This window comes from Nelumbo lutea, chromosome 1 (genome assembly GCF_056320005.1).
Source record: "Nelumbo lutea isolate HS-2025 chromosome 1, American lotus-T2T, whole genome shotgun sequence".
NCBI classification, from domain to species: domain Eukaryota; kingdom Viridiplantae; phylum Streptophyta; class Magnoliopsida; order Proteales; family Nelumbonaceae; genus Nelumbo; species Nelumbo lutea.
The window spans coordinates 121,024,641-121,047,540 of NC_142684.1; the positions used below are offsets into that span (position 1 = coordinate 121,024,641).

The 22,900-nt window shown below is 35.4% G+C and overlaps 1 protein-coding gene across 2 annotated transcripts; it reads right to left on the reverse strand.

The window, feature by feature from the left end:
• Window positions 1–10,489: 10,489 nt before the first annotated feature.
• On the reverse strand, window positions 10,490–12,492 carry LOC148877175 (heat stress transcription factor B-4-like). Of its 2 annotated transcripts, none has more exons than XM_088982300.1 (2): window positions 11,715–12,492; window positions 10,490–11,622 (listed from the first exon to the last, which is right to left on the reverse strand). In XM_088982300.1, the coding sequence occupies exons 1-2, from the start codon at window positions 11,961–11,963 to the stop codon at window positions 10,774–10,776; spliced, it is 1,098 nt and encodes a 365-aa protein (XP_088838426.1). In that variant the 5' UTR covers window positions 11,964–12,492; the 3' UTR covers window positions 10,490–10,773. The 2 variants fall into 2 exon arrangements, with proteins under 2 accessions (XP_088838426.1, XP_088838432.1); XM_088982306.1 differs by having other exon boundaries at window positions 10,490–11,614; window positions 11,715–12,399.
• Between the last annotated feature and the right edge of the window lie 10,408 nt (window positions 12,493–22,900).

A 22,900-nucleotide genomic window follows, 5' to 3' on the forward strand; every position in this document is an offset into this window, starting at 1 on the left:
CCTCCAATGAAAGTGTTCACGCCCAAAGAAATCTCCAAAGACTACTCCCACTAAAGATGACACAGTGTAGGGTGGAGCAGAATCAGTAGTGCTCTTCCCAAGAACCGAATCCTTCAACAAGAATTCGATAGAGGCTGTGAGCACGTCTTCTGATCAACCTTTCTTCAAAGACTGATATCAAGAACTATTTTTGATCACTCCTACAAAGCTGGAGATCGAATTGGCAGTAGGCAGCAATTGGAGGAGAATGCAGGGAGAAGATGGCACAGCCACACTATTGTTGTCTTCTCTCTATGTGATCTAAGATTTGATCTCTAGGGTTGAGTGTAGATGTGTTGAATGGTTTACCCCCTCATCCTTTTATAGGCTTAAAGAGATCAACTCCTAATCCCATTAGGAGTTTCCTGATTTAAATCCTTATTTGAATCTAGACTCTCTTTAAGTGATAAGGATAAATCTTTATCTTATCTGCAAATTAGATCAACTCTCTCTTAATCTCATTAGAAGGTTTCCAGATCCAAATCTCTATTTAGATCTAGACTCTCTGAGTGGATAGGGTAAGACCCTATCTTATCTGTTTATCCAAATCCCAGATCCGCCCCTCTTTAATTAGTATAGCTAAACCAGTTTAAAATGGGCTTTAGGCCCAATAAGTCTTATGTGCTTAGTGGCCTTTCAGACTACTGCCCAATTGGGCTTTTTTGTATGGCGTGTGACCCAAACATTGATCTATACATCAGCCACATGGGTTCAGCCTAGCCTCTGTTACAAGGCCTGGCCGAATTCACTGTTATGGGTAGTGAACCCCTGAGCCCATCACATAGGCTCTTAATGGGTCAAACATTTACACTAAGTGGTCCCTAGGCCAAGCTACCTTATAAAAACCCAGGGACTGCAGGTAGATGCAAGATTAGCCCATCAAGTATTACCCTCAATAACTTTACACTTAACCTCTCAGCCTATAATGATCAAACACTGCCCGACAAGAGAGGAGCTCTCCCTCGGCTACAAGGAATAGTGTTGCACTCTCCACTCACATGGATCCCATGAATTAAAACATTTTGCAAACATTTTGAAACCATATATGTAGTGTTGCACTCTACATATATGTATGTATGTATGTATGTATATCCATATATAAATATATTTTACAAAACAAATTTCAACGATTGAAATCGGCTGTCGACAGTCTTGGTTTCCATCAGCGAGAGTGCATCCCCGATCATTACCTTTGTTTGACAAAGGGGCTGATCCTATCACTATGATCACCCACTCAGATGAATTCTTAGACTGTCCCAACATACCCAAGTTTTGACCCCCTCTAAAGATCTCACTGATTGGCATATCAAAGACAGCCCAATCCGACACCTAGTGCAGTATCATAATCAAGTCTAGGGGTCAGGTGTAACTTTCCAGTTTTGCCCATCAATCTCCAAGGTCCAGGGCAATACGGGAAATCTGGTCCGGTTCAAGGTTTCAAGTAAACCTACACTGCATATACCTCGGGTCTCACCCTAGTAATTGAGATAGGCTACCCCAACCAACTTGGCGGCACATCAGTGTCAGCCTTGGCAGGATAAATTCCCCAAACTTATCCAATGGCTGTGAACATTCTAAACTAACACGAGTCTCATATGTGTCTAGTTTAAGGGTATTACATAGAAACATACCATAATAACATGAATCAAATATGTACTTTATTCGTTTACATTAAATGTCATAAGGTATATCATTCTGATTGAAGCTAAGGGCATACACTGTCTAACAATAAAACCAAACAATGGAAGTGTAAATTTTTACACTTTCTCATCCCATCCCATCCCACCTACCCAAATCTTCCCCCAAACCAAACAGAGCCTTATGGAACTTGTTGCAACATCAAACAAACTAGTGATAAAGTAATTGTCATAGTGACATCTTCAACATCGTTAAAGTTTACGATGGTAAATACATTTTTTTGAAAATTTCTATTAATGAAAAGTAAGTTGTCCATCTATCAAGTATCTTTAATGCCATTGATTAAAATTTTAATCTAACATGTTGTAAAAATTTTAAAATTCATTATAATTAAACACTAAAGTTTAAATAGAGATAAACTTTTTTAAGACCCAAAGTTTACTCCAAGTGGAGGGGTAACAACCTACAAGTTTTATTAACCATTATTAAAAGGAAAATTAAATAAAATAGGGGAAGACATAGCCCGTCTTGCCCCAAGCCTAGAACAAAAAGCTCTCACCTTAACCCACCTAAAACAACAATCAAACCACATCACAACTCAACTAGTCAATACATAAAAGATGAATATTAATATAACCCTCGCACATAGGCTTTCTAAGATCAATCAGAAGATTTGGAATGGTATAAAAAGCTACATGGCATATAACATAAATATCAACATTGGCAAGGAAATCTGTGCATTTCTTCCCTTCTCTCTAGGTGTGAGAAACCACAAATCTCATTTTGTTAACGATACGATTGATTCTTTTATAAGAGCAAGGCACTAAGCAAGGATGAAAGACAGATCATTTCTTGATTTGAACAAGAACTTCACTATCACTCTCCATTTCTATTTCATTAATTTCACGACTAATGCATAAACTAAGCCCATCAAGAAGAGCAGAAAATTAACTTCCAAAGAGATTGCAATACCATAGTAATTGTAAAAAGCATAATAAAATTCTCCAATGGAATTTCTAATAAGAGTATCACCACAAGATAAATAGGGATAAACTATTTATGTAAAGGTCAAGCCCATTTAACAAAGGAGCTTCAAAATAAGATTTGATGTCTCACCACTAGATAAAAGTACAACCATACAAGCTCCATGGACTTAGTAACCATCTATTCAGCCCAACGCAATAATGTTGCCCAACAATATTTATTTGGGAAAACATTGTTATCTAATTCCAACTCCTTGGAACAAGTCCACAGTCATCCTTACTCTATTCTTCCTCCATATTACTTACTCTTTCAATCTCTCTCTTTCTCATAATTGTATGCATGGTTATATCATTCTCTTCTTTTGAATATGTAGAGTTGATAGATTGACATCGACTAATTGGAAACTTGGGTGAAAATTGCATTGAATTGAAAGTTTTTGTACTCTTATTTAGAGTTTGTAAGACAAATCTTCATTTATTTTATGACTTTAACTAAATTTGCAATAATTATTCTTGTTATAACAAGTTTACGTGTTATTTGATAATGAGTGAAGTCATAAAAGTAGGATTGTTGTCATAATAGGTATGTTGTTATGTTATTTTAGATAAATCCTTGATGTTGTGTTATAAATCCCCATCTTTATTTAGAATAAGGCTTGAGATTATGTTTCTTTTTTCATTTGTTCCCTTTTCTTTACTTGAAACTATGTTTATCATAAGCATTCATAGTTAAATGCATATCAAATGATAGATATTTACAATGAAATATTCATACAACTATAATTATGGGTGGATTCGAACCAAGCTAAGCCGAATAGTACCAAGCTCGAGCTTTGCTCAGAACTATTCTACAAGGCTCGAGCTTGGCTCAAGTCAAAATTTCATAAGCTCAATCTTGGCTCGTTTTATATTTTATAAATATTTTATTATATATTTTATAAATAATTTATTATAAAAATATTTTATAAAAATAAAAAATTTATATAAAAAAATATATTTTATATTTAAAAAATTAATAATTATAATATGTTTATTATATATATATATCGAGCCAAGCTCTAGTAGCCTCGAGCTCGGCTCGTTTAGTAATCAAGCCACTGAATTGGGCTCGAACAACTCGTGAAAAGCTCGGCTCGTTGCCACCCCTAACTATAATAAATGGTATAATGACATTTGGAATATAATAGGACTAAGAGTATTGTTCACATATTGAGTTGGAAAATCTGTCTAACCGACTAGCTAGACAACTAGGGTTTGGTATTCTTGGTGACATTCAAAGCTAGTAACAATTTGACCCATATTGTTGAAGGAGATTGTGAGTATGGATGGAAATGGGATGGGTTCGGGGAGGGTTTTGTAAATTCTAGACCCTACTTTGCCTCCTTAAACCTCACATCACGTACCCATCCCAAAACTTGTAATGGGTTGGATTTTGAGAATCCAAACCCTCCTCACACATGAAAATGCAAAACCCTCCTTCCTATTATCTAATTATATATTATTTTACTCTTGTCAATGATTAATGTCGATAGTTTTGCGTTTTAATGGCACTCCTTTTGTTCTTATCTTTTGTGTACTTTTATTTTAGATTGGTTTTGTAAAGTAGGGATGAATAATATTGTATTGATATTTTTTTTTGCATTAGATATTACACATTACAAGGGGACTTGGGTAAGGACAAAGATACTTTATTGGTATCTTCAGATATTTTATTCATTTGGCTTTTTAGCGTTCATGAATTCCAAGGCATTGGAAGCCTATAAGCTAATTGACTGATTATTCATTGAAGATTCAGTGGACAGTTTACATGGAGAGCTGAAGGGAGAAGGGGAAAATGCCAAGTCTCTTGATTTTCTTAGATGATATAGATAGACATAATTATATTGTAGGACGACCATGGACCTTTCTTTGCTATGAATCGCCTTAGGGGATAAGTGGTTAGCATATTCTGTTCTTCGCAAAATGATGAAAATTGGTGGTAAATGACTCACCACAAAATTTAAGACTTCAAGGCATCATATGGATCTAAAAATCATAAGGTAATTTGTATTATAATCATTGAATTGTTATGGATTCTAGTTGCTAAATAACTCTTTATTTGTACTTATTTGGTTCAAAACTCTTGTGTCTCCTATTGGATATTATAGTGAAGTTCGGCAATATAGAAAAACCTATAATTATGGTTGTCAGTAGGGTCTGAAGTATAAATTATGGATATGGAATTGATGTCTAAATTTCGATATGATTTTCTTCACATATGCTTTAAGTGATTTTGAAATTTTAAATGTGTTTTTGAGTTCCATTTAAAACAAGGATATATAATTTTATATGTTTAACATTTTTCTTCGATTTGCTATGTTTGGATCCTGAACATCATAGTCCAAAGTATATTCATTCATTTGATCCATATTAAATTAATTTTCAAAAGGAAAATAATAATAATAATAATAATAATAATAATAATAATAATAATCAAATTAAACCATATTTGATCTATTGATTTGATACATGTTGACTCTTGGATGTGGATCCCCATGATTGAATCTTAGTGGGATCCGAATTTGGATATATAAATTTTCTCATGTTAATTTGGATTAGATAAGGATTTAGATCATCATGATTTCAGTATAAGGCTATTTTTTTGTACTTTACACAATAACCCAAGCTTTATCTAGGTCATAGTTAGCAAAAGATACATATTATAAAAAATAGTTTTTTTTTTTTTTTGGTGCTTCCTTGATAAGCTACAATGGCTGAGATATTTTAGACAAGGTGTTGCATTGTCACTACTACACCTTTTAATTAAAGCACTTGCTTGAACTCTACTGTTTTCCTATGCAAGAGGAAATGAAATCATTCAACTATTTTCTGCTCAACTTTGAAGAGCAAACCACCATTCTATGTAGGGAGCTTGATTCTTAGGTCTATGTGTTCATCGGAGACTATACTTACAACCTATTTTTATCATCTAATGGTATAGCTAGCTAGCTAGTGATGTTAATAAATAACCATTCTGTTAGCCATCAACCAGAAAATGCCCTTATTTCTACTTAATACCATGTCTATATGCTTGATTAGTGTGAACAGAAGAAGCAAACAGAGGAGGAGGAGGAAGATGAAAAGATAAGAGCTTTTATCAAGTAAATATTTATTATTAGAAACATGGAACTTTATTAGTTATATGGGTTAAGAAAATATACAATTATGTTTTAGAGTAGGTCCATAGGTGCAAACTCTTAACTGTGTGACAGCCCACCCCCATACCCTTGCTAACTATGCAAGAAATGTTTACCTCACACGAGTAAGCACATTTGTTTGAACCCCATTCCTAACTAGAGAATCGACAATTGACTGAACTTGTAACCTAATGTAACACGTAGTTTGAGAGATGTTCATCAAGTGGACACACACACATACTAGGAGTGATGCGTGATTGAGTTTAAATAGCCATCTGTTCAATTTAATGTTTAATATATATATAGATACACACACATGAGGGAAATTAGAATAGGATGGTCCATTTACATGCTGAGAAGACATAGTACCGATGAGAAGTGATTTGTTGTAAGTTGAAGGGTCTAGATGAAACAAGGTAGGCTAAAAAGGATAGGGATTGAAGTAGTGTGAAATGATTTGAGGGTCCATTGTCTAACAAGGGATATGATGCTGAATAGAGTGGTGTTGTTGAACAAGATTAATGTAGCCAACTTGGACCTGTATAGTTGGGATGATGCTTAGTTAAGTTGAGTTTGACATAAATCATGGCTCTTGATACTAGACAATGGTGGATTAAGATGCATGTAGCTGACCTCAAATGGCTGTCTACCAAAAAAAAATCGGAGATCCCAAATAGTTTAGACTTTAGACTAAGATTGAGTTGAAAAGGACACCTTTTTCTGTAAGCTTTCAAACTTGATTGAGTTGATATGTGTTTCCGGAGTGTTACATTTCCCAGTCTTCTTTTTATTAAGGGTTTTCAACTTATGATTTGATGATTGAAATTCCATAGGTACTTTAGAATTTGATTCAGTTGTAGCCCTTACCTTAAAGTGGGCTTATGGCTTTCAATTAAAGAATTCAATGTTATGGTTACTTTTTAATTAATGCTTATCATTAATTTCATTTTGATATTTTATGTGTTCTTAGGGTAGGAAAAATCAATTAATCCTTGTTATTTATAGGTGCTTCCAACAATTGTGAAACTCTTTGCCTCCAATAGTGGAGCTATTTTAGGCCATCTACAACGCATAGAGCAATTTGGTGAATTATTATCAACTCAAGTTGTAAATGCAATTATGGGGTTTTTGCTGACAATTTTTTTTCATAGCATTAATATAACTATAGTTTCATCAGATTTAGATGTAGAGTCTCCTGATAGATATTCCACATTAATTATTTACTGTTAGATTGGAAATTCTAGATTGCCTGGGTAATGCTTGTGATTAAGTATATCCTCATGTTGTCGTTAGGTTTTCTGATACTATGCTTTTCTTCAGGAATTAACATTAAAGTCCATGTTCCCCCTTACTCCCAAGGTATGTGTATTTTTTACTTGCTAGTTTTTTTTTAAGCCATAAATTCTTTAGAAAGACATTTCAACACCATGGAAGATTTTCTGATGATGAACAAATTTGAAGTGGTACTATAAAAAATGTTGAACTAAGTTTTTCTATTTTAGGCGATTTTGAACTTTAAAATGTGTTAGAGTTCCATAGGTTAATAATTAGTAATAGTTTGTATGCAATCTATTTCTATAGTTTGTCTTCCAACTATGGTAACCCATAGCTAATATTCTCTTTTTGTAGTTTGTCTTCTAACTACTGTATAGTACTATACAATTATCTTATGTTATATCAATGGCTTGATAATCAATCAGTTATTTTATGACATGTTACAATAATGGTGTAATATAAGAATGCTTCTATATAATAACCGTTCTTAGAAGTTTGTTGTAGCAATGGTTTTATATGATAATTATTGTTAGAAGTGAGTTTTAGCAATGATTTTCATGGTTTATCATTGCTATATGTATTATGCAGCAACGATTGTCATGATGAATTGTTGCTAAACTAAAAGTATTATGTAGCAACGGTTTTCATGATGGGCTATTGTTATAGGTATTATGTAGCGACAATTTCCATGATGAACCACTACAATAGGCAATTTTCATGATGAATCGTTGCAATAGGTATTATGTAGCAATAATTTACATGATGAACCGTTGCGATAGATATTATGTAGCAACAACTTTCTTGATGAACCGTTGCAATAAGTATTATATAGCAATAGTTTTTTTGATGAATTGTTGTGATAGGCATTATGTAGCAATGGTTTTCATGAAGAATTGTTGCGATAGATATTATATAGCAACAATTTTCATAATTAACCATTGCTATATGTATTATGTCACAACTATTTTAATGATGAACCGTTGTTATACATATAATTTAGCTACAGTTTTAAAAAATAATTATGGCAATAAGAGCATCAATTTTTCTTTTTTATAATGTTTTAGCCACGGTTTTGTCCGTTGCTAAACTTGCTATGGCTGCTTTTGCAACAGTTTTATAATGTTATTGCAACGAACTATATATGTTGCTAAATGATATCTTTAGCAACAGTTTCATAAAAACCGTTGCAATAACTTATTGCCACGGTACAAGAGGCATCGTTTTGTGTCTATTACTAGTCCATTGCAGTAAGTCTCTAACAATGGTTTTGGGGGCTTCTAGCAACGGATTTGTCAATTACTAAAAGTTCATTTTCTTGTAGTGGGGATACAAATAACCCTTGCGATGCATGAGATTTATAACAGGAATTTGAATAAAAAGGAACCTTATGACATTGTTGAGTGTAGTCATTCATCATCGAAGCTTAAAAGTGATGTAAAAGGGGTTCTATATATGATGCCCATTACTCCAACTTCTATGTATGATACAAGCCTTAGTCATCAGTCTCAACTGTGGTAAATGAAGTCTACTTTTGGAGGGTGTCTTATTTACTTATTTTTTTAAACGGATGGAACAAGTTTCCTAGATGAAATGCTTGAATTATATTTTCTCCTATTTTTTTTAAATAAATAACCTTAATTTTCTTGTTATTTCCATCAAAATAAATTAAAAATTTATGAAAAATAAAGTTATTTTACTATAAGACTCAGTTTGGAAAGAGTAGAAATATTTACAGTAATACAAAATACAAATTTTTTCACTCCTTCCAAACTGAGCTGAATAAAAAAAAAAAAAGACAAAAGTAATAACTGAACTTTTAGAAAATTGAATGTTCTCAAATAAGTAAAACATTAGCATTAGAAAATATTCATATATGATATCCGACCCAAATCTGCTTTTTCTAATCTGATGAACAGTGTCCAAAGTGGCAACACAGTAATACATTACTCTACCGAAAGTCATTTCCTCTTTTATGCTTTTTTATTTTCCCAAATTTCAAGTATGGAAAGTAATCCAATAAGGTCAGGAAGCAAACTCATGGGCATACCATTTCCTAAAGCACCTTTACCGTCTGTGTCTCAAGGCCCAAGCCCGCTCCTCAGATCGAGGTAGACATCTGACATCTCCCATACCATACGTGTATTCTTCAACGACGTGCGATCCCACCCGTAAAAGGACAAAATTGGAACTTGTGTATCGATTATTGAAGCTGCCAAACTAGGGTTAGGTTTCTAGGCATCGCACGAAATGATTGCAGGAACATAACACATATAATATTACTAATAGGTGTCCTTTACCGTCCCCCCCCCCCACCACACACACAAAAAAAAAAAAATAAAAAAAAATACTAATAGGGGTCGGAAGTCGGAACAACTCCCAAATGGGAAGGGATTCTATAGATCTACCCTCTTTTCTTTTTAAGGCCATCCATCCCTGTCCCTCCGCCCCTTTTTGCTTCCTTACAGAATTTCTTTTCCCTTTTATAATTCTTCCCGTCCTCCTAACAAGAAAAAAGAAATAGAGAACAATCAGGCAAACAATTTAGAGCACCGAAAATGGCCCGGTCAAACTTTATATGAAACTTTTCTTGTATTGGGTGCTGGATTGAGACAAGCAAAGGCATAAATTAAAGAGACTGGTCTTTGGGGGCAAAGTGGTTTTGCTTATCTAACAGTCAATGACTTACTCTCTGAATTTTGTATTTCGTTTGAAAGGAAAGAAGGCTTGGAATAAGTGAAAGGAAGTGGAGCTGCAGGCTGCAGGGATCCAAAGAAGGTGTTTGAAGGATTTGATCAGATATCTACAGGAGGAAAGGTCAAAGGTTTTTGTGCTCAGCAGGAGAATTAGCGAAAGGTCTGAAGGTCATGACCCCAAACCCATGACTTATTCGGTCAGTCTTCCTTATGTTTTTGTGTCGTTGAAGACCCCCCGACTCTTCCTCAGCTTGCTTTGCGTAACTGACAGTTTATCTAAACGAGAAATGAATTGGAGATAATCACTTCCAGCATGATAGCCTTTTTTTTCACCCTTAACATACTTTTTTGACAATAACAATGGTTATAATAATGATGATGACAAGGAATGAACGATGATTAATTTTTCAGGACAAAAATTATCATTTGGTGTCAGCTTCTTTCTTTTCTTTTCTTTTTTGTTTTTTTTTTCTTTCCATTTTGTGTACGTATTCACCATTAATGAGATCAAGCAAAGAAATCACTGGAGAGAGAGCAGGCAATGAGCCAGCCTGAAACTTAGAGAAAACTGAAGAAGATCTTTTTATCTTCTCTTTCTCCCTCGTAGTTTAATCGGTAATCTTTCAAGTTTCTACTACTACATTCATGTAACTGAAGCATCATAACGAGAAGCTAGGATAACAAATTAAGAAACTCTGAAGAAAAAATACTAAATAAGATAATGTGCATGACATAAACTTGCATTTTTTTTTTCACTCTAACCAAAACCAACCTGCATTCATGGCTGGGGAACAACAAAATACCGTATGAACTTCTGTACAAAGTACCCATGACACACTCACTCAACTGTTAAGACTATCAGGCCCACGAGAAGAACAAGACAATCAAACAAGAGGATAAGGGCGAATAGAAAAAAAAAAAAAAGAAGAAAGAAACAGTAGCTGAATCCGTTGAATGTGAACAAAGGATTTAACACGGAGAAGGAGGCATCAGATTCAACCCTAAGTCATCATTGGAAAGCATTAAACGAGCCTTGCTTGTGTCCATGCTCGTGGGAGGAGATGTGGGTTCCGGGTGCAATCTCTTTTTGGAATGAAGAGGCACGCCAAACAACTTTGTTCGACTGTTATTACTGTTGTTGTGGGGTTCTTGGAGAATCGTTGAAGAGGCGTTTGATGGAGCAGAAGAGTTGAAAGAACCCTTGGTATAGGAAGGTTGTTTTGGACTGGATGACTGGTAAAACCCAAGTAACTGGTGAAAAGGTTTTTGCACTATCGCCGTTGAGGGAGAGTTGGCAATCGAAGATGTTTGCTGGTTGGGCGTTCCAGGAGAAGGATTGCAGATGATAAGAGAAGAAGGATAAGAATTACTGGGCGCAACAGGTCTTACATGGTTCTGCACGAAGTAGATAATATCATTGTATAGCTTCTTCATGTGTGCGAGTTCCGACATTAGCATGGAGTTGCTCCTTCGGAGCCTCTCGTTATCTTCCGATAGGGCCGATACCGAGCTGCTGACGCAACCACCACCACCGTAAACAGAAGCTCCTCCTCTTGGAGACGAAAGCGGCGATGATTCACACCAATTTGCTTGTTCGTCCGAATCGGACGAAGAGATGCTAACCCGGCCAGGAAATGGAAAGAAACCAGGGCTACCAATAGCACCAGCAGCACCGATCGGCGAATGCGGGTGATGGTTGATGGAAACTTGGGGTTGAGATGTCTTTCTTCTATGGATCTCGCATAGCAAGTGTTTCTCTCCTTTTTTGAAGAACTCGTTGGCGAACTCCCATCGGTCTGGGACAATCTTCCTGAAACCCTATTTTCACAAAAGATCAAATCATACAAACCAACCAATAGCAGGAAATTAGTCAACAAAATGCTCAGAGAGAGAGTGAGAGAGGAACATACGTAGGTATTGAGCTGGCGGACGAAGCTAGAGAAGTTGTTGTGCTTGAAATAGTTGGGGAGGAGGTCGCGAGCGAACTCGGGAGGACGCCAGACGACGAAGGTTGTTTCATCTTCACCCCAAGAGACGATGTGATCAGTGGTGGGATCGTCGACGAGTTGATAGGTTTTGGTGAGGAAGGGAGCTGGTACAGACTTATGCGAGTCTAATGAGAGTAAGATGCCTTCACAATTGTCTAACATAAGAGCCATGGGCGAAGAACCGATCCAAACTTGTCGTCTAAGAAGCTAGCTAGCTTGTAGAAAGAAAAGATTAAAAAAAAAAAGCTGTAAAAGAAGAGAAAGGAAGGTTAGTTTGCAACAAGATACTGAGATAGAGCGATGGAGCAAGCGAGAGAGCTAGCTAGAGATGGTGATAGTACTCTGATCAGAGAGATAGAAAGAGACTCAGGTAAGGGAAGAAAAAATTGTGAGCTAGCTAGTTGGTGGTGGTGGGGTTTGATTGATGGGTAAGGGTGCGTGGGAGTGAAAAAATAAAATAATGCTGTAAAGAAGGGTAAGGGGAGATAGGTTATACGGCTGTTGTTTTTCTCCTCGATTTTGTAATGCGAGAATATGTGTCTGCCTGTCTACTAGGACTGTGAAAAAGAGGGGAGTTTCAAGACAAACCCGTGACTCACTGCTTCCCTCTCTCTCGTCCTCCGAGTTTCCAACACTGTATAGCCGAATGAAATGATTCATTTTTTAGCTGTTGCACAACGAGTTTGGATTTGAATCATGCATGAATATAAATCTCCTAAAAAGTTTTAACTTATGAAGTATAAGGTTGATTAATGATCCAATTGTTTTAAAAGCTTGCAGCAGTCTATTTTCAGTCATTTATGCTTCCATTAATCCCTTCTAGCTTGTCTAAAAGAAATCCAACCGATCTTCGTCTTCGTATATATTTCTTGTGTTCATTCATACACGTGAATGAATCAATTGTATTCTTGAAACCAGTTTGCGATTTAACCGGTAGAATAATTACCCTTTTTGACTCTCTAATTCTATATTTAATAAATAATATATACAGTATGTCTGTACTGTACTGTATAGCATGGGCATGTGCGATCAGGAGCCAAAATGGAAGATGAATAGATCAGATATTTGGGTTGGTGACTTTGGGAGGCATGACCTCATGGGCGTGGATTAGATTCATCATTTTCTATTTTCTCTGTATTATTACACCTGTCTATCTATCTATATATATATATAAAAGGATACACATTGAATAACATTTAAAGCCTGCCCAAACGATATCCCTTCTCTTCTTCTTTTTCTTCTTCTTCTTCTATTATTATTATTATTTTTTCTTTCATACTTCAAACTTCAATATCATAATATTCATATCTACATATTCTCTCCAGCTCCTACCTTAGCTGACTACATGGGTTTAGCTTTCTTTCCTAAGGAGGGCAGGCTCACCTGTAGCTGTAGGCTACTTCGCTCGGTTTGATTGGTCTTTTGGCTGATCAGGTGATTGAAATGAATTATTGGAACTAAAAGTTTCCACATATATAACTGAAAAATGCAGCCTTTTCTTATTGTAATTATTCCATATATAAGAAAATAGAATATTTATTTAGCTCCCTTTCCTCCGTATGGAAAATGACATGGACGTGGTGGGGACATGAGATGAACAAGTGCGGAACAATAGGAAAATCTATCACTAATTATTTCCCAAAGATACCCATACTGATTATTCCGTTCAAGTCTATGCTACTAATTATTAGAAGGATTAAAAAAAACAAGTAAATTGTACTAGATCCATATGAAAAGGTTTTTCTAAGCGGGCCGTTCTGATTTCTTCTCTAGACGATGGAAGTTTTCTCCGGCAATCCAAAGTGTGCAAGAGATGAGCAACCTTTGGATTGTGTAGTGATCTTATCAATATACACTTCTGAGAAGGCTTGAATCGCTATTGTTCCCCAACAAACAATTTTCTGATCCGCCTAAATTTTCTTTTCTGTATTTTGTTTGGTTCGTGCACATTTGATAATAAATCACTCTAGCCTAGCCTGATAACCCAGCTCGTTACCCCCCAATATACAGTACTTTAGCTTCTCAAACAAAACAAGAAACTTAATTAATATACGATGGACCAATAAATACAAAGTTCCAGAAAGAAATGGAGAATTATTATATTGCAGAAACATTACATATATAGCAAGAGGGAGATAGAGACGTTACATCTGCATGTGACAAGCAATGTTTTAATTAGATGGATTTCTTAAAAATAAATGGCAGAGAATATATTAGCATAACATGAAAAAGAAACAAATAATAATAAAAAAGGGGAAAATTTCCCATTAGTACCTGTAATTTGGGCCTATTGCCACTTTGGTCTCCAAACTTAAATTTTTAAAACGTGACAATCTAGTACATGCTGTTAATTAGCTATTAATCAGTCATTAAGTGGCATTTGAAAAAGACAAAAAATGATCTTCAAGTGTTATTTAATTTTCTTTATCAATCATCCAAAAGTTGACAAAAAATTAATAGTCCCAAAATTTTGCCTTTTCCATTCAAGAAAATTAGGGTCATGTTTGATTGGGCATTATGTGATCCCAACTTTCTTGAATAGAAGATACAATGATTTAAGACTATTAATTTTGTCGATATTTGGATGGTTGATAAAAAAAATTAAATGACACTCGAAGGACATTTATGTTCTTTTTCAAATGCTACTTAATTAACAACTAATTAACAGCAGGTATTAGATTGTCATATTTTAAAAATTGGGATACTAAATTATCATATTTTCAAATTCGGAGACTGGGTATAGGATACTAATAAAAAAATTTCCCTAAAAATAGTATTAGCCATGTGAGCTCCAAGTTCCAATTCCCGGTCTGATCCGGAAGCACCTTCTAAATCTTCTTTTCCTTACTCTTCTCCCCTTCTATTTTCTTCTCCCACCTTCTTTCACAGTTAGTTCGTCCTTGAGAGTTCACACACACACCCCCCACCCCCACCCTGACCCTGCCCCACTGCAATGATGCAGAGAGAGCTGCAGCGGCTGACAAGGAGACAGTCTTCTTGATGTGTTTTGTTTATACATCCTCGTGATCCTTGTTGTTTTCATATATATATATATATATATATATATATATATAACATATTAACTCTCACCACCACTTCACCCCAAGATCATAATCAACATGCCTCATCTTGTGGCTGTGGATCCTGTACAAAGTTACAAATCCCCTCTATTTTCATTACTACATGCTATATTTGTATATAAATTAGTACGTGGCTTCACATCAAACCGTAGCTTGAGATCTTGACCATCGATTATTCAATTTATCCTCAATCAATATAATGTCCCATGGTATCATGGTTCATCCTCTGAATTCAGATTAAAAGGCTCTAACCTTGCAGAAGAAGTGGGACCCCATGAATTGGAATACACTAGTGAAAAACGCGTATGCAACAGTACTACGTACCCAAATGGATTATTGATCAAGCGGTTAGTGTCATCCTATCCTAAATAGGTGGGTCAAGGGTATACGGTAATAGTATAGAACGTAATTGAACCCTAATCTCTTTCTATTTGTCCATCTGGTCAATATGGGATGGATGAGAGAGAAATTCTGAGAGCTGATCAGTGAGAGAGGCAGTGAGAGACAAAGGCCCAGAAGGCCAGAAATGACAATGCTTCACAGATCTTACAGAGCCCCACCAGAACAACACACATTCACTACTACCACCACCAACCCTACACAGCTGAGCTGAGTGAAAGGGCGAGAAGATTCTATTCTAATTTCTAAAATCCAGTGGAGGGTAGTGAAGTGAACCCACTTACCCTCTTCACATGACCACTGCCAATTTGCTTTTTCAAGTCTGAGAAATAAACAAGCAGATAAATACAAGATGAATTAATTTGTAGTAAAAGAAGGAAAAAACAAAGAAAAGAAAAATCCAAACGAGACTTTCGAGGAGGGACATCTTGAAACACAGAGATGATACGGAGAAAAAACGATTTAAAAGGGAAAAAAAAAAAGAAAGAGAATAAAAATATGACTCACCTCTGAGGAGTGAGGACTGAGGACTGAGGATTCCATATTTATATTAATAATTAATAATCTAGAAATATCACTTGAAAAGGAATCAATCTCTTTATTTTACGAGACAAGCTACAAGGTTCTTTCTTCTGTCTCTTCTCAAACTCTCTTTTGTCTCTTCCTCTGTCTGACCCCCTCTCCCTGTGCACGGCGAGAAACACTAACATCCATATTATTTTATATATATTTTATACCTTCTTATATTGCTTACACAGACACGCAAACTGACATTTTCATCTCACTCTTCAGTCTTCACTCTTTGGGTTTGGGGGCCTGCTGGGCTAGTGGGCTGGGGAGGGTGTCGGTCAAACAAACAAGTTCGATGATTCGATCTCCTCTGCTCCACACGGTGTTTTTGTTTTTTCGGCAGAAACATCAAACACGGTTGTATCTTGTATGGAATTGAAAGTTGAAACAAATAGTTATGGGTCACGAGGAGAGGAGATGGCATCTTGATATAAATCGACCGGACAAGAGGTCCGTTTGTCTATCGACTACGTGACTAAACTTACCTCCTCAGTTGTTCCTATTTGACACCTCTGTCCTCCTAGCCTACGATAAATTGAGTAACTGTTGTTTCGTGGATACACATACGTACACCATTCTTTTCCAGGAGATTCGCTGCACCCAGAAAAGCGAATGAACAGATGCCAATCTTTTTTGTTTCATTTTCTTCTTTGGGTTTCGAGAACTGTCTAACCCGGATCCGATCTCTTACTGACACGTGGAGAACGCTGGTAATAATTAAGCCTTCCGGCTTCCCAGTCCCATATCATGTATGTTGGAGTTAGTGGGTCGGGACGTCGGGTGGGTCAATAATTGGAGACCGGATCTACTCCTCACACCAGGTGTCTTTCACATGCACATCCTATTGGAAACATCTTTAGTACTTATTAATTATTATTCATGGAAGATGTTTTCAATCCAAGGTGGATATATATGTGAGACGCCCATTTGTGAGCAGCAGATTCCATCTCTAATAATTATCACATCAGATATCAATAGAATGGGATCTGCTCCTCACACAGGGGTGCTTCACATGCCTATCTACCGTCCATTGGGAATATCTCCCCTGCATAATAACTTATAATTATGGGAGATATTCCCAATGCATGGTATAGTGTGCGTGTGAAGCACCCTGTGTGAGGAGCAGATCCGGTCTCCCACAAAACACTCTAACAGTTGAATCCTTCAGTTTGAACGGTTCTTTATATAGTATCAAAACTGTTTGATCAAATGGTGTAGTGTTCCATCTTTGTCGTCTTTATTATTATAATTAATAAATTTTTGTACAAGGTATGAATGGGCCTCTGCTTGACTTTGCTTCAACCCTATAGATTTTAATTTCTGGTATCACAGGATAAAAACCTATTCAGGAATCTCTCTTAATAATTTAAGCTTATAGAGGTTGAATGTTTTTTTTTTTGACAGTATTCACTTGGCATGCATTTAATCAATTATAATGGGGCTTGGAGAGTTGGAGGATAGAAGGAGTTCTTTTTTTCCCGATAATCACTCGATGATCAATTGAATAGCTCAAATCTTGCCTCTTGTAACTTGTTTTGCTAATTTAAAGTTAAACTAAAAGGTGACAGTAAATTTCATGGGAAACATAGCATCTAGTACATTTTCTTTTTAACATTTAATGGGAGATTCTCTCCAACATTTCCTAATTCCTAGCATTTGAAGAAAAAGGTAGGGAAAGGTAAGAAAATTTTTACAAACCTTGTATAGGTTTTCCTGTCTTTTGCTTCCTTTCCCTACCTTTTCCTTCAAACCAAGCATAGCCTAATCGTCTCTTTTTCCTTGTGTTGAAACTTGCAATCTACACTGAGTTGACCAGGCCCAAACTGAACATCCGACCATATTGGACTTAGTGGCCCCACTTTCCAGATTGATTGTTGTGATCCAGTCTTTTTTTTTTTCGATAATTTGAAGCCATAGCAATTTATATTTTCATTTTTCCACATTGTCACTACATGAGCCTAATCGAGATAGAACCACAAAGAGTAATTCTAAGAGAGAGAGAGAGAGATGCAGTAATTGGCAATACCATTTCTTGCTTCGAACAAATCAGAACCAGACCTTGCAATAACATCAAAGACTCCAATCTTGGAAAAGAACCACCACCACAATTCATTTAATTTCAGCCAGCCTAAATCCATGGTTACTCAATTTAAATTGGATGCCATTATAATTGCAAGACCAGAAAATGGGACGAAAGATTCCCAGACGTGTTTTATTTGACTCATATATATGTAAATAAAAATAACAGTGGTCCAAAAAAACCATATATGTTATCTTCAGGCTGCAAGAGAAGCTTAGGCACAAAGCTTCAAAACAAACAATTAGAATGTACTTTTTATAAGCCAGCAGAATCCAATGGTCGAGCCAAACAAGCAAGCTCTCGTAAAGAGAGAGTATAGGTAAAAAAAAAAAAAATAGTGTTGTCTGTATTGTGGATAGGCCATTCAAAGAACAAAACTACATATTGTAATGCCCATTAAGGCTTGCATTTGAGCATATTACCCCGATGCCCCATAACATTAATTCTAATGAAGAGCTATTCTTCCTACTGAAAAAGCCTCAAATCAAGTACGGTCAATTCTAAATCACCTGAAGAATAACTTAATAAATGGAGTCATTAAGTCCATATTGGAGTGTTTATCCTTTTTACTTGGGCATTTATGCTATGCTTGATTTGATAGAAAAATAAGTAACAGAAGTTGAGGGAAAGTTCTTAAGGAATCAAAATGAGTTAAAATTTTTGAGCATTTGGTAAGAAATGCTTAAGCTAAAACACTTTTAAAGTTTCAAGGCACAAAGTCTAATATTGGAGCTTTGTTTTTTTGGGCTTTAAAAGCACAAAACTTATCCCAATGCAACCTAGTATATGTTTGTTAACTAATAATTTATATCCATCTATCTACACGATGGTTACAAAGAGTCCCAACTCAGCATTCTCTTTCTACCTTTTCTCTCTAGCTACAGACAACTCAACTTGTCTGTATGTCTTCAAATAAACACAAAAATGTAATACCAAAAAAATAAACACAAAAATGCAAAGCTGAGAAACCCTAGTAACATGTTAAAAGACATAGAGACATGTACACCAGACATGCCGCAGTTGATGATAAGATCATTTAATTCTCAGTAATAAATATATGCATTTTTTACATTATTATTATCTTTGGTGATACAGTAATTCCATCTTAAACCATAATTTGTGCATTTGAACATGGTTTTTAAAATCGCCCCGGAGACCGAACCGGTCAAGCATCTGGTTACCAGGTCGAACAATCCGGGTTCAAACGGTCGGTCTGTTCTAACAAAAAATTAAAAAAATTAAAAAAAATGAAAACCAGTCAAAACCGTTAGAATGATTCAAACGGTTAATCGCCCAAGTCAGTGGTTTACTGACCAAAATCAGCAGTTTTTATAGAAAATCCGGTTTTGGGGGAAACCGGAACCGGGTACATGACTAATTTCTGGTTTTTCAGATCCGACCATCCAGTCCCGTCCAATTTTGAAAACCATGCATTTGAATGCCAATAGAGAAAAGGGATGGACTATAATACCACAAGAGCTTTGACAACTTAGAATTTATTTTTCTTCTTCTTTTTTTGTTGTTTGTTGTATTTGATCTTTGCTTTAGTTATAGACAATTGATTTGAAGTTCCTTCAGAATATACAGATAAGGGTCCATATAAAGCTTTTTAGAGATATTATAATTTTTAATTATTTTATCCCAAAATTTGGATTAAAGCAGATTACCAATGTAACCATTTTTAATTCCTTTTCCTTTCATGTTTCAACAAGCTAGTTTGTGTTTCTATAAGTTGTCTTTAATTACTTTGTACAAACTTCAATTTAATGCTATAATATTCTGTATCGATGTTTTTTTTTTATGTTTTATTTATTTTTTTAAAACTAATTTAAAAGTTCTGACTACCCTTTGTACCATGGTCTGACCTGATACAACCCCTGTAGGGCTTATTGAGAAGCCACCGACATAATACATATTGGCCAATACATATCAATACTTTGAAACTTGATTTTAGGTGGTAACTGAGGATAGCTTTTGGACTCGAATCAACCTTGGGCATTTAGACCATTTGCATTTGATGCTATAGTGAATTTGAATTGCATCAGCAATATTTTTCTAATTATTGTTGTTTTACCTTTAAATTGATTTCTTCTTACCCCGATAAGGAAAGAAAAGAAAAGGAAAGGAAAGGAATCCTCCAACATATCCTCTTGCATGCAATTAATAAAGTTCAATCAACTTTTTTAAAGAGAAAAGTGATACAATAATTCAGCACTAATGCTTTCTATCTAATATTTAAGTGTTTACACCACATATATGATTAGATCATACTGCCTCACCATTGAGACTGGGCTTTATAGTTTATACAAACATATTAAGTTGTCATTTGTCAATATTGAATACGTTCTATCTTCTTTTTTTTTTTTCCTTTTTCTTTGACCTCTATGCCGTTTGGTAACATTGAAGTCTAAATTCTGAATACAAAAAAAGTTCTAAAAAACGGAGAAAGTAAAAGTTTGCTTTTTTTTTTTTTGATGACTGACTGAATGTAGAGAATGTTCTTCTAAAATTTGACCTATGAGTTTTGAGAGATGGTTATATTACAATTTTGCCCCCAAGGATGGATTTGAAGGATCAAAATTAAAACTGTATAAAATGTATTAATTAAAAAAAATTACAAATTGAATCTATATTAATTAACTAGTTGTTTAGTTAAAATATTAATTATTTAATATTAACAAAATAATAATTATCTAAAAATAATTAATAAAGTGAAACATTTAATTGAATAATTAAGAAAAACATATAAACTGATTGATAATTAATTCATTAAAATATGAATGAATAATCATTTTAATTAATTAAAAATAGGGTCACTAGATGAGGAAAAAAATGATTACATAGAATTTCGGATAAAAGTGGTAAGAGGTGCGTTAAGAGGGCACCACCAAACAAAATTAATTATGAAAAAAAAGTAAAGTTTTAAGAGGTAAGAGATTCTTTAAAGAGTTAATGGTTAATGAGTGAACCCACGTTTCTATTGACATTCTTATTTTCATGGAGTTGTATGTTATATATGGGAATGTAGAAGATAAAGTTATGTCTTCCATCCCAAACACTTCAGCTGTTACACCAAACGGCTCCTTAGATTAGACTATGCTTGAATAAGCAATAGCAATGTGATTCTTCAGAATCCATAAGAAAAGCAATCCATAAGAAAAGCCTTATTATGTGTAGCTCTTGTGTCAAAAAAAAAAAAAACAAAAAAAAGAGCTTATGACGAACCATTTGAGGACATTTGGAAACAATCACTTCATGGAAAATAATAAAAATGCGGAATGTTAAGCCTTTATAGAATGTGCCTTTACATCTGGTATGACCCCTCCAGTGAAATACAAACTCCCAGGCCACCCGCAATGGAACGGCACTCCGAGTCTCCGACGTTCTCTCCCTCCACAGACACTAGACACTAGACATGGCTGCAGATCATGGGACCAATGGGTAACGGCCTTTATCAAACATTTTAGGACGTTCAAGAAAGCATGCATGAGGCAAAGAAGTAACTATGTGATAGTGATATTGAGAGCGAGAGAGAGAGAGAGAGAGGTTATAATAATTAATAGATATATTATATGAGTAAATGCAGATCTATGTTCTACTCCTCCAAGAACAGCATAAAGTAGTTGTTTAATTACTAGAATCTAAACAAAAATAAAAAAGAAAAGAAGGGAGAACCTTGGGAAGTAGTCTATCCAGAAAAAAAGGTCCAAAAGAGCTTCTACACTAAAGTTGATAGTTGGCAATGGCCTATATAGCTTCCAATAAAAAACTGAGCTAATTCTATCACACTTTCGAGATGCATGAAAAGGAGAGAAGAGCAATACATGTCTTTTCCCAATTATCCTTTCTTTCTCTCATTCTTTTTCTTCTATTTTGATATTAAAGTCCATGGCTTTTCTGAAAGACATCCGAATCACAAATCCATGAAAGGAGATGACGACGTTTGTACGGTGTCCTACAATAAGGAAAAATCTCGCTCATACACAGAATATACAGTTCTGTATGTGTAGCTCTTACACCAATTATAGCTACAGAACATCATCCATCAGCTTAATTATTCTTTAATTGGAAATTAAATGCACGGGGTTGATCAATTTCTTATAACAACCATTCGATTGGTGCAGGCATCTACAGACAAGCATGTGCATCACCAAATTAATGCTTTCTGTAAGACGTAAACCAAAAGGTTGGTGATCGATCGGATGTAAAAGATAAATAGATGGAATAATATAAATGGTGGTCTGCATATTTCAATCTCTTCACCTTCTTTTCTTCTCTTCTTTTTATATTGTGCTCTAATATATAACGTTACAGAAAGGGGGGAGAGAGAGAGAGAGAGAGGCCCACCATTCAAGGCTGCTGCGGCAGCTCATCAGCCCTCAGTGGCTCAGTCCAAGGGATTCCGAGGATCGGCCCCACCACATCCATCCCAACCATCATTTCATGCATAGCATATATACGAAGACCCACAGTGCTCTCACGTCCAAAGCACAGTGGTCATTGTTTTGTTTCAGTTGGAGGCAGCAGCCGATAAAAGATAGAGTTTCGAGGAAACAAAAACAAATTAATTACTTCCAAAACATGGATCGTTTTAAAATATTCGCAATTGGCAATTGTTTTTATCTTTTGTATTTTTCTGCATGCTTTGAGCTAAGCTGGCTGTAAGATCTATGTACCCAGTATACGTAGCAGATCGAGGGAACAATGATGGATGAAATGTTTTTTATATTCATTCTGACTTAGTTTCCTATGTTGATCACCGCCGGAGAAAGGAGAAACCAGCTGGCCGGAACTGGCGCTCATGTTAGTATTTTAATGATATATACTACAATCGTAATTAGAATATTACAAACAACTTTTGAAAGTAGAAACTTGTTTATCTAGCTAGCTCGATTCTTGGCATGCCTGCAGCTGGTACGCGTTTTTCCCCAGATGGAGTAAATGTGTAGTCATTTTGAACTCCACGGAATTGGCAGATA

What these genes read in the sequence shown, in the direction of transcription:
- LOC148877175 (XM_088982300.1), bottom strand. Translation starts at nt 11,963, where the DNA reads ATGGCTCTTATGTTAGACAATTGTGAAGGCATCTTACTCTCATTAGAC. An exon ending in TCCGCCAGCTCAATACCTAC is followed by an intron (nt 11,623 to 11,714) that starts GTATGTTCCTCT and finishes TTGTGAAAATAG; the next exon opens with GGTTTCAGGAAGATTGTCCC.